We start from the raw sequence: 12,271 nt of genomic DNA, 5'->3' as shown, positions 1-12,271 counted from the left end.
CATTAACAGGATCATTTTTTTATAGTTGCTGATACTTCAGCAACTCAGGTTCAGGTTCAGGTTGTGTTTAGAATTTTATACATACCTACGTTCTTCAGTAAAGTAGGTTCTGATATTCATTTTGTTCTCCTGATACAGATTAAAGAGCACCTTGCCAAGGGGCAGAGGACATTGGCTGGTGATGGAATGTCCCAGGTGACCAAGACACTACTGGATTTAACTCAGAGGAAGAACTTTTATGCAGGAGACCTTTTGATCTCTGTGGAAATTCTCAGAAATGTTACAGACACATTTAAAAGAGCAAGTTATATCCCAGCATCCGATGGGGTCCAGGTAAGAGAAATTTTGTAAGAAGGGTTGTGGTTCAACTTATATATTATATGTCAATATACTTTGTGCCCCGGGAGGTATATTAAATATTCTCACCAACAGTTTTAGATTCAACAATGTTTCTGTCTAAGGTACAACAGTAAAGCAGCAAAAGACAGCTCCATGTTATGAAATGAATAACCCAAACATCTCTGCCCAAGAAAACTGTAAAATTCTTTTTTATAACTTTTTTTTCCACTATCTTTCCAATTCAAGGTTTTGTTTGACTGAGAGGAGTATGTTGGTATTTCTTTGCATTAAGCAATTCAGTATTATTCTTTATTCTAGTCCATTTCAAAATCTCTCCATGATGTGTAGCTGTGTATGCCAGTCTTCAGTTCAAATAAATAAAGCTCACTGGAAGTGTACAAGAGTGATAGATAAGTATGTTTGGTACAATTTTTCTGTTTCACATGTCAGATGAACTGTTCTTGTCTGAGAGGCCAATTAGAACACTGTCAGAGCTAAAAAACACTATAATTATTTCTATATAATGTATTTACAACTCATGTAGTGTTCACTAAAATAAACATTTCACAGGGCTCCTAGATCAGGATAATTGTTTTTTTTTATAACTGGGGATTTTAGACCCTTTTCTAAGGATCTAAAGACTGCATATATGCTTAAAGATTGCATATATACTTAAAAAGAATACCAGGAGAGAGAGGTATATATTTTTTATTAAATGGTTAAATGATTATTCATAAATTACTAATGAAATTATTATTGTATGACATGTATATAGTGGTGTAAATATACTCACAGATTATAAATACAGTTTGGAATATAGTCATGCAAATCACTCGAGGGGTGTTCATGTATTTCAGAAAATACTGTTTTCTCAGAGTTTAGTTTTCTACCGCTTATATTTTCATTTGTATTATTTTTCTCATGCACAGAGGAAAACAGACTTCCAAATAAATTTGACATTTCTTTTTATGGTCTTTTGTCAACTGAAAGTTATATGCACACATTTTAGCATTTTTTTTTGAAGAGTGGATATCAGAAGTTATTTTGGCTGGCTATATTTTATTTGTTTACTTATTTATTTATTTTCTGAATGACATTCAATATCTTTTTGTACTTTCAGTAGAATTTTCTATTGAGCATGGTGCTGTTTGCCACAAATCTTTCATACTTCCAACTGTCTGACAGCCCCGTGTGACCTCTTTATGGTTCACAGACATTACAGAGATATTTGCTAGAACCAGCATGAGAAATGGCTTGGCTCATGTGGTTCTGTTCATGGGCTCAGCAGATCAGGTCATTTCCAGTTTACATATATTAGAACTAATTTGGGTCTGATCCCACTGATGATGGTGCCAAAAGTTCTGAGGGCTTCAGCAGAGTAGAACTGTTTCCAAAGTTCTTAATAATATTCTGACAGAACTGACTTGGAAAAAAAAATAGTACCATTTTAATATTTTTAATTAATCACTACTACATGGAGAAAGGAAGGATTTCTCAAACCAAAGAAATAGCTGTATTTCAGGAATTAAATGTCTGAATACTAGGAGCTCTTAAATTCCATCTGAAAAAGGAATTGAAAATGAAAACAAAAGAAATAATAGTTTAACAATTTTTTAACAAAGTTTTGTGAAACCAGGTTTTCACCCATATGTAAATATTATCAAGCTCTGGATATTATCTTTAATTTCCACTACCACATATTTTGATATTTTCCAATCTGTGGTAAAAGCAAGTGATGAAATAGTGAAAATGAAAGTATATTTGTGCAAAAATACCAAGATTCTTCTTCTTGAGAAAGCTGTGTGTAGAATTCTAATTTAATTCAATTTTCTGCACTAGATAAAGAATATACTTGGGATTTTTTAAAACATAGAAATATATCCAAAAAAATCATAGGTGTGATTTAAAGCCCCAAAGAGTCATAATTTATTATTTCCACTGGTATCAGAAAAGTAAATTATTCAATTATGGGCAATTTTATTTTTAAAATTAATTATTTTTATTCAGGCTTCCAGTTAATATTTATCTGAGATAGGAAAAGTACATATCTAATAATCTAATAAATATATCTACATATATTTATTTATCTTCCATCCTTCAAGATAGTCTCTCTACTGTCAGCAGACTCTGGCTTATATGCATACCAGTATTTGTGGATACTGCACAATACATGCTTCAAAGATTCTACGTAACAAAAAAGAATTACAAAAAAAAGTGGGATGAATTCTGAAATTTTCACCCCAAATGAAGAGGCCAATACTTGATGCGGAGCATAGAAAGTGCCATTTGTTTAGGCAGATGGGCACAGAGAGCGGATGAACGCTTTTAAAATAGGCATGTCTAGTGCCGAGTTATTTATTGTGAGACTGCTTCTGGTTTTGCATATTTTAACCTTTTTTGCTACCATTAATATGTGTGTGCACATTGTACGCACGGTGTCAGGAGGAATGATAAGTGTATGGGAGACAGTTAAACTGCATGAAAGGGATTCTGCCTGAGTGATTGAAACTCGCAGTACAATAGCAGAAATAGCAGCAGATGATTCATGAAAATTACTCTGGAAGCAAGATCTTTCCCTTAATATGAAAATTACTTCAAAATATAGGTGTACTGAGACTATGAGATGGCAGCTGTGCTATTATTTGTATAGGAAAGACATTCCCTGGAAGATAATTAAAATTTTAAATAAGTATACTAATTTAAACAACTTTTAGGGCATTTCCCAGAACTGGCCTTCTTGACTCACCCTCTAAGTGATTTTCAAGACAGGATGGCAAGTGAGTTGTAAAATCTCTTGATGGGGTGACCAACGGGGAACAAGGCTTTTCCCAAAGGCAGAGCACTTCATAGCCACAGGGACTGCTGCTGTCACTCAGGGATTAACAGGATTTCCCAGTGCTATTTCTCCCAGCTTCCACCTCCCACACATTACTCCCTATATTGGAGCCCAAAGTGGAGGTGTCTTAAGGCTATTCATTAATTCTCCCAGGGAGGAATTCTTCTCTAGCTGGATAAAAGGATTTATGACAGATCTATGCCTGCAGCTAGGGTCAAAGAATTTGGACGGGAACAGAGAACTGTGGCCATTGTATTGCAGAAGAAAAAGATTGAAAAGGAAGGAAATTAAATTAGAAAACACGATTGTCCATTCCTGACTGGAACTGGCATTAACCTCAGAAAAGCCTGGGCAAAAATACAGGACTTCAATATTTGGCACTGCCTCTAGCAGCCTTTTCTGCTGCGGCCAGTTCAGTAACATGTAAGCGCTGAGCTTGATTCTGCAAGGAGGCCAGTGGTCACTGCAGTACTGCCAGCGTTACTCATCCATACTGTTTCCAAAGCTGCACCTTTGCACCCGTCCATCATTTCAGCAAGGGGCAGTATGATTGCTCACAGCATTAATGTAGTGAGCAAGGGAACACGCAAAGCAGGTGAAAGACTTTTTAATCCCTATTCCTCCATCACATTTTTGGAGTGTATCTCATCTATTCCCAGTGGAAGCAGAGAAGCCATTTAATCATCTCTTTGATTAAATCACAAAGCACTAGTTTTGCTGACTGAAAATCTTCCTGCATCACAGCCTCCACAGCTACTATGAAAATGACATCCAACAGGATCAGAAATAGAAAGGAAAAAAAAGGGTGATTTTTTTTTCTCAACAAGCAACATTCTTGGTATTGGGTTCAGACGTACCATTTATGGTTTAGTGCCAAATACGGTGTATATCTTAAATTATTAATTTCTCGTCTTTTGTTTGTACTTTGAGACCAGGATTATTTATTAGCCTTTGACATGTCTTTCTATTAATCAGTGGTCATTTTGATGCTTTCAAGTAACTCAGAATGAAGTCTAATGAGTGCATAACAGTATTAGCAAGACTATGTAACGTATCATCTCTACGCAAGGTCTATGCCTCCTGACTGGATAGACAAAGCTACTTGTGAACGTGAGGATTGGAAGGTCTTGACAGGGGAATCATATTCACTACAACACAGTAGAAAAATAGCTTGAACCAGCTCCTTAGGAGGGTTAACGATCCCACACTGGTGGGATCCCACACAGCCTGCACTGGTAGAGTGCAGAACTATCATGCTTTAAAAAAAACGTTATCCTCAGACAAAATTCCCTTACAGCCAACTCCACCTATTAAAACACTTTGCCAAAATCTTAATGTTCCAGAATAGATGTAGCTACACTGCCATGCAACTGCTTTTGCCAGTAGAGTTTGTTTTACTTGGAGGGATCAATAAAGTTGTACATTTTTTCCTAGTAGAAGCTGCATTTATGCAAGGATGATTTGCCAGTCTGGTTAAACTCACAGATATTTTCTAATGAGTGCTAAGTTTAATTATTTTATTAGTGTGCTTAATTTTGCTCCTGGTTACCTGAAAGAGGTTAACTTTATTCTCAGTGTATAAGCAGTGCACAGGGCATTTTCCTCATCTTCAGCTTGAATAAATGCACATGCTCTGCACCTAATTAACAGAAATGGTTTCAGACAAAAATATGAGAGTACCTGCCACTTTCTTTTTAAAGCAGTTCATCCTTCTCATAGTCTTTCTTACTGGTTAAAGCAGTCATGCGGCAGAGGGGGAAACTCTGAGTTTTGGCAGAGAAACAAACTGCAATGAATAATCCTAATGTGAAAGGAAAGCTGGGACAGCCCCATAGCCTTATTACATAACTGACAGACGTTTACAGTCGCATAAAGCCTTCCAGGGACTGCCCTCAGCAATAGCACAGTGATAGTGTAAAATACTGTAAAAGTTAAAATTGTTGATGATTATGTTTCTTTTTCCTTTGATTTCAAAGTTTGCAGGCAATCTTTTCCTTTACAATCCATTCACATCATCTTCTAAATAAAAATATGCTCCAGTAATGACATATATGAAACACTGTGAAGCAGCATTTGCTGCAGGTTTTATATAAAGGCAGGAAGATCCTCTATAAATATCCACCACAAATCTATATATCTATATGATACAGTCTTGTGTTTAAAAGTACCACCAACTTGCATAAAGTGCATCCCGCTAGACATTTATCAAGTACACCAGAATCTAGTACATTCCTTTGAATCACTTGTAAAATGAAAGAAGGGTAGTGAATACTCAACTTTAATAGCCTTGCGTGGTGTTTGGGTACAGTTTGCAAATGAAATAAATTTTTATGTAGAAAAGGAAAGAAGGCATTTTCTAATGTCTAGAACATGGCCTAGCTGAGGGAAAATCTTCTCCCAGGCAGAACATTTTGTATTTACAGTGTTAATTAAATAATGCATTTTTTCTACTTATATCTATACTATATCTTGCTAACCAGGTGTATACCTTATTTTAAAGAAAGGATTTTTTTCTCTGTTGAAGCTGTACTGGCCTTTTTAAAAATAATTTTTATTTATGTAGCCTTTAATTAACCTTTATAAAATGCATAGGCATAGGAAAAAAAATCTAGGGAGGAGATGACATAATTTACATTAAATGGATCAATGTACATAATATATCATTTATACATAAATTAGAGTGTTCTCTTCTTTCTGAACTTGGCAATATAGAGCTGAATATGAATAGACATTGAGACACTTCCTTCTGTGAATGCTGAGGTCTTTGTCAAGCCTATTGGAACAAATGGCAAATTGGCCTTGGTATCACTGGAAATTGGACCAAACCATGAGAACTTTTTTTTTTTTTTCTGCCTGGCTTTAGTCCCAATCCTTCCTGATACTCACCATTTACACAATACCTTCTTAAACCATTTCCTTTCTTATTATAAGGCTCTGCCTCACTGATGCTTATAGATATTTTGCCACTGACTTCAGTGAGAGAGGATTGTGTCTTCATTAATGTATTGAATTTTTGTTTTTGTTTTCACAAACTCACCAAGGCATCAGTGACATTTTTAAGAGCTTTGCTTTGCTAAGTAGTTTTTATCAATTTCAATCTCGTGGTTCCATAATTAACTTCCTAAAGATGAAGCAAAGATGGAGTCTTCTGCTGTTCAAGAAGTTTACTTTAGGAACCAGCTTAAACCAGTAAAGATGTTATGCAAAAACAGTTTTCATAAGTTTTATTCATTTTTGAATTATACCATTTTTGATTATATGATTTAGGAAAATTTTTCCAATGCAATATTCTTAAAATTCATTTTATCTAAGACACATAAAATGTATGCAATATCTCTATTTTTCGAATTCATATATATTCAAGTACAATCTCTCTATATATAGCACAGGGCAGAAGTTATCTCTGTTCTCCATTCAGTTACTGTGCAGCTGAAAGCTTTGTATTTTCATTAAATAATTTGTTCAAATTTATCTCACAATATCTAAAGCCTCAAATATGCCATATTTAAACCTAACTAACTGGCTAAAGTAAGTGTGTGAGGGGGAAATTAATATAACTGTTAATCTGATTTCCAAGAAGGACCTCTATTGGTATTTCACTCTAACTGCTTTCAGGGGTTTTGATAATCTTCAGCTAAGGTTAGTGGAAACTACATTTTTGTTTGTTCGTTTGGGTTTGTTTTTTTGTTGTTACTTTTTCTTAATGAAGGAACAGAAAAATGATACTTGTCAGGCTTTAGAAAAAAACTGACATTCTGCAATGAAAGTGATATAGAGCTGAGAAAAACAGTCTCTGCACAAACCCGTAGTGCCTAAATAATTTGGAAATAGAAACTGGAGAAGAGAGTTGGCAAATAGAAAGGAAATTTCTTTTTCCTTATGAGACATAGAAAATAATAGTTTAAAGTTTTAGTTAAAAAACAGGAAAATTACTCCTTTTCTGATGATAGTAAACAGCACTGGTTGCAGATAACCTCTTATCAATGAAATACCGTTGCTTCCACTATTTCTGTTATTAAAGATTATTTTCATGATTTGAACAAAGAATGGTTACCCTGTGCCAAGTGTTTTTAATACATTTTATTTTATTTGAAAGATGTGTACTAGTCTAGTTTCTGACATGAGACTAAATTCAAAGTAGAGCACTGTCCAACTATTTATAAGTTGACTATTTATAAGTTGACTTTTCCAACTATTTATAAGTTTTATATGATTCTTAATTTATTCAAAAGTAGTACAGAAACTGATTAATTGGCCAGAAGTGAACAATTAACTGTATGTGTTATTATTAGCTTAATATACTATTTTTTATCTTTTTTTTTTGCCTTCTGCTGACAGAAAACAGGCTACAGAAGTGCAACTCAAATAGAAAAGGAAATCTTTCTTAATGTTTACATAAAGTATGTCTGTTTCTGTTACTGTTTTACCTTGTCTTTTATTTAATTGGCTTTTCAGAACTTCTTTCAAATCATTAGTAACCTCTTAGATGAAGAAAACAAAGAGAAATGGGAAGATGCACAACAGGTAAGATTTATTCATCAATTAAAATATTTGCAAGCTATGCATATGATGACTTTTGCTGTATTTTTTAATCAGAGGCCACAAATCATTTTAACAAGTCAGGCTAAAAAATAACATATGGTTTCAAAAATGCAACTGAACATACACCCTGAGGTAGGTGAAAGGAAATGAGATGATATTTTGGAAACACCTGATCCTTTTCAAAAAAGAGTAATTCCAGGTCCCACTGGCTAATTTCTAGGATGAAAATTGTTTTAAGGTTATAAGTAGCCTCTCTTGATGAACAGATTTTCACCGTGTTCCATGGGATGATTCATGATATTAAAGAAGGCATCTTTCCTTTTGAAAGGAGTACATGGAGTACATAAGCAAGTTAAATATCACTAGTAAAAGGCGAGCCAAAATAAGATTTGTATTAAACCAAACACTTCAGAACTTGTCTAAAATACTCAGTCACTGCACCAAAATGCTTGCAAATTTTAAAAGAGATGACTCTTTTTAATGTTTTTGTTTAAAAGAACAGTGATGATCTTTAAGAGACAAAAAATTAAGGACTAATATGCTCACTTTTAGTGTGGTTCTTATTAGATCACTGTATGTTTGAAGTTCTTTGAATCTGATTAACAGTTTTTGCAAGTTAATCTTTCTAATGTGATGAAGAAAGGGATGATCAAGACTCTTCATTTTGCTACTGATTCAAACATTATTGCATACATATGATGCTGCAGCCAATCCACTGTAATTTAGCCAGAAATTGTATTTTTCTATTGTTGTTCTTCTGTTTCACTGTGAAAATAACAGCTCCAAAACCAGGCAGAGCATCAGCTTTCTTCTGTTGTTGGTGGACAGGAGCAGCAAAGTCATGTGCGTGTGGGCAGTTTCCATAAATAGACACCATCAAGATTAAGAACCCCTTCAAAGCAGCTATTTCAGCTCCACAAGAGAGCAGACAAGTGTCACTCCTTATATTCCCAACTTTGTCTGCTTCTACCTGTGGCCCTGCCTGCTTGCCTGTGCTGTATATGGCATCAGTCTCACCGAGATCAGGGTATGACTGACAGCACCTGAGAGAAAATTGGGAGAAACTGGAGCTGCAGGGGAGAACAGAAAATCTCCGCTTCCTTCCTTCCTCATTTACGCTGGTAGAAGAGGCTGTGTTGAGAGAGAGAGAAAGCAAAAGTTACTTCTGCTTTTCAGCCTATTAGTAATTCATAATACTGTGGAGCACTGGCAGGCAGGCAGGGAGACACAAAAAAGCGCAGTGTAGAGCTGAAAACAGGGGTAACAGGGCATAGCTGCCTGGCAAGGAAGCTGGGAATTCATTAAATCTTACACCCCTGAGCTATCTGGTAAGGATGATGCCCAGAGAAACCACACCACTGGTCATCGTTACTTCTGTTGGGCAGTTACCCAAGCAGTGAAACTGGACAGTGTAGCAGAAACTGGTGAAGCAAGTAACTCTTCATACTAGCTATGGAGGCTGAGACAGAATCAGATTTTAAAACAGCAGCAATATGATATGGTATTTTTTTTTTGTATCTTGTGCAAAAGCTTTTTAATTTTTTTATGTTAAAAGTCATGATAGCAAATTTGCTTGGAAAGAATGTGTACAAGTCATTTTGCATTGTGAGTACATCTCATCTAGCACAAACACTACTGTCTAACTGAAAAAGAGGAAAGATGATTCTGTTTCCAGTTCAGCCACTCAGTTGATATATTCTTTTTAATAACACATTGCAAACCAAGGGCAGTTTCACCAAATTCCTTGAAGATTTGCATGCTTTTCTTCAACTGCACACCACTGCTAGCTTACATTTCTTAGACTGTTTTCTGGATTCTTTTGCTGGAAAGAAAGCCTTACTCACTGTCAGCAAGTTGCTGACTTTCTATCAAGTATACAGCTGCATTGCCTCAGCACATCTTTTTTTCTAGATTAAATGCCAGCAGTTGAAACCATTAATTACAGGTTACGTAGCATACAGATAAGCAGCACTCACTTTAATACTTGCCTTTTGTTAATGGCTGGTGTAAAGTACTGCAGACAGGAAGCCTACAAGTCTACAATGAATAAGTTTATACTGGTGTTTAAAAACTCAGGAGCTATTCTGCATATTCTTCAACACCATCTGCTGGCTTCCTATTGATTAACTAGTACTTCAGATATATAAAAACGAAGAGTATCTCTATAACAGTGACAGTTCAACAGTTTCTGCTGAAGTTATAACTGTAAAATTTTATGTGCAAGAACTGGGGTGAAAAAGTCTTTTGACTGAAATTGAGCCTTGATTCATAGTTCAGGAATGTGTATACTATGAATGAGGTGGATGCAAAACCCACATTTACAATCTCACTAACTTGCCATTAGGAAAATGAAAGTTAAGTCTGCTTTACCTGCAGCAGCATTTGCAGCTTGTTAGGATCATAAATTCTTCATAAACAGTGCTACTGCCCTACCTTTTATACAAGGATGCAATATAGGCAATATACTGAGAAATTCTCCATCTTCAGTCATGTAGCTATGGATCTAGACAGACAAAACAAGACAAGAGACGGAGCACAACATACTGGAATTTGTAGTTTCTATGGACATTTTCATTTTTAGGGTTGAAATAAGGGGTCGAATGTTGCTGATAATCTGAAATTTGGACATCTCGTTGATGTGAAGGAAAAGGCACTGTGAACCTCTCACCATTCTTTTTACTATTGGTTATGATGGTGTATTCTTGTTGAATATAACAGTTTACATGTGTTGGGCAAGTGAAGATAGCATAGCCGACTCTTGAGTTTCTCACTGGGGCCCAGTGACAGGACAAGAAGCAATAGATACAAACTGAAATTCAGGAAATTCCATTTAAACATAAGAAAAAACTCTTTTACAGTGAGGGTGGTTGAACACTGGAAGATGTTACCCAGAAAATATACATTCCACAGTTCCTTTGCACAGCTGATTTCTGATAGCCTTGTTTGAAATAGTATCAATTTACATACAGATCTAATGAAAAAAATGATTGTTTTTACAGTCACAGAATATTTTACTACATTAGCTGTGGAGTTTAACTTTTACATTTCACCTTTTATTTGATTGCATATAGATTTTTTTGCTTTTGCTGCTGAAGAGATTTTCATATTACAGTTATGGAATGTCTCTCCTTCCTTTACTAGATCTACCCAGGCTCAGTGGAGTTAATGCAGGTGATTGAAGATTTCATACACATTGTTGGAATGGGAATGATGGACTTTCAGAATTCATATCTAATGACTGGAAATGTAGGTAAGAAATAGGAATTTCTTCTATCAAATTTATGACGTATTGAAAATCAGAAATTGCAAGTATGTACTTTAGAGTTGCTGCTTCTATCACAATCCATAAGTTTGATGCCTGGTTATCTTCTCTCTGGTTTAATATACTCCGTATGCATAACTTATCAGACTTCTCCATAAGTGTATCTCAAGACTTCAAGGTAAAGTTTAAGGCTCTAAATAAAATTCAGAAATTTGTCAGGAGAATACTATGTGCTGTAGGTATGTGCTATGAGCCTCTGCAAGATACACAGTGATTCAAATGGTAATTTAGAAAATCATGCCAAGTAGGGTAATAATGATGCACTAAATAGCTTGAGAAATATTGATTTTGCTGACATTATCTCTTTTAATATTATATTCTTCCATAGGGCAGTCTTTGCACTTTTTATAGGGATAATAATGTAGATGGAGAAGCACTAATTGCAAAAAAGAAAACCCCATTAGTCATCACAATAATATAAGCCTTTGGTGGCTTACTTCATTTTTTCATTGTGTCAGGATTTCAATTTTTTTTTCAGATTTATTTTTTAAACTATGTTTTCAGGACTGGAAATTTTCGAGGCAGCATAAATAATAATAAGCATTAAATTAAACAAAAAAGATTCCTAACAATTAAATTTCGCTTATTACTGCCTTCAGTGCTTTTTAAACTAATTAGTTAAGAATATATCAGATAGATAAATTCTTGGAATACTGATAATGAAAATATAGCTTTCTGTACAATAGTAAATATTTATTCATGTCTGGTTTAGATTTAGATGGACAGGTCTATAAACACTAACTCCTGTAAGGCACAACCTTATGTTGGAAGCATGTCAAAGAGCTCACCAAGAAGTACCTGTCCTAAAATGTTTACAGCATTTCAGTAAGGAGAGCTTTTGCTCTTAGCAAGTGATTTATTATTGCTGTCATTTACTGTTCGTACTGTAATGCTACTTAAACCTCCCGTCAGTTTCCAGTCTCCCATTATGCTACACCCTGTACATACATATAAACAAAAGACATTATGTGCCTTGAAAAACTTGTTCCATAGCATTTTTATGACAAAAATAAAACAAGAGTTTATTTAAAGAGCACAGCGAATGCCGTTTGGCATGTTCTATTGCATTTTGATCTGTACTTCTACATATTCGTGGCTGCAAGTTGACAAGAGCAACAACTTTTTAATTGAATCAAAAACTGTACATTGCACTGAGTAGTCTAGATAATTGCATAATTGTCACAGTCCTTCTTTTGCTTATTTTTCCTCTTCCCACATCTAAGATATTCTTA

The 12,271-nt window shown here is 35.0% G+C and overlaps 1 protein-coding gene across 5 annotated transcripts in view; it reads left to right on the top strand.

Moving 5' to 3' along the window:
• Positions 1–12,271, top strand: part of ADGRB3 (adhesion G protein-coupled receptor B3) — a 416,394-nt gene that overhangs the window by 198,426 nt on the left and 205,697 nt on the right. For all 5 annotated transcript variants that reach the window (XM_010216525.2, XM_088539906.1, XM_088539905.1 and 2 more), the window contains 3 exons: positions 139–333; positions 7,631–7,699; positions 10,859–10,967. In XM_010216525.2, the coding sequence (XP_010214827.1) occupies positions 139–333; positions 7,631–7,699; positions 10,859–10,967 (373 nt within the window). The remainder of the gene's footprint in view (positions 1–138; positions 334–7,630; positions 7,700–10,858; positions 10,968–12,271) is intronic.

This window comes from Tinamus guttatus, unplaced genomic scaffold (assembly GCF_059628265.1).
Source record: "Tinamus guttatus ecotype Peru unplaced genomic scaffold, ASM5962826v1 Tinamus_guttatus_pri_ptg000051l, whole genome shotgun sequence".
NCBI lineage: Eukaryota > Metazoa > Chordata > Aves > Tinamiformes > Tinamidae > Tinamus > Tinamus guttatus.
This window is presented reverse-complemented; position numbering and strand designations above follow the sequence as displayed.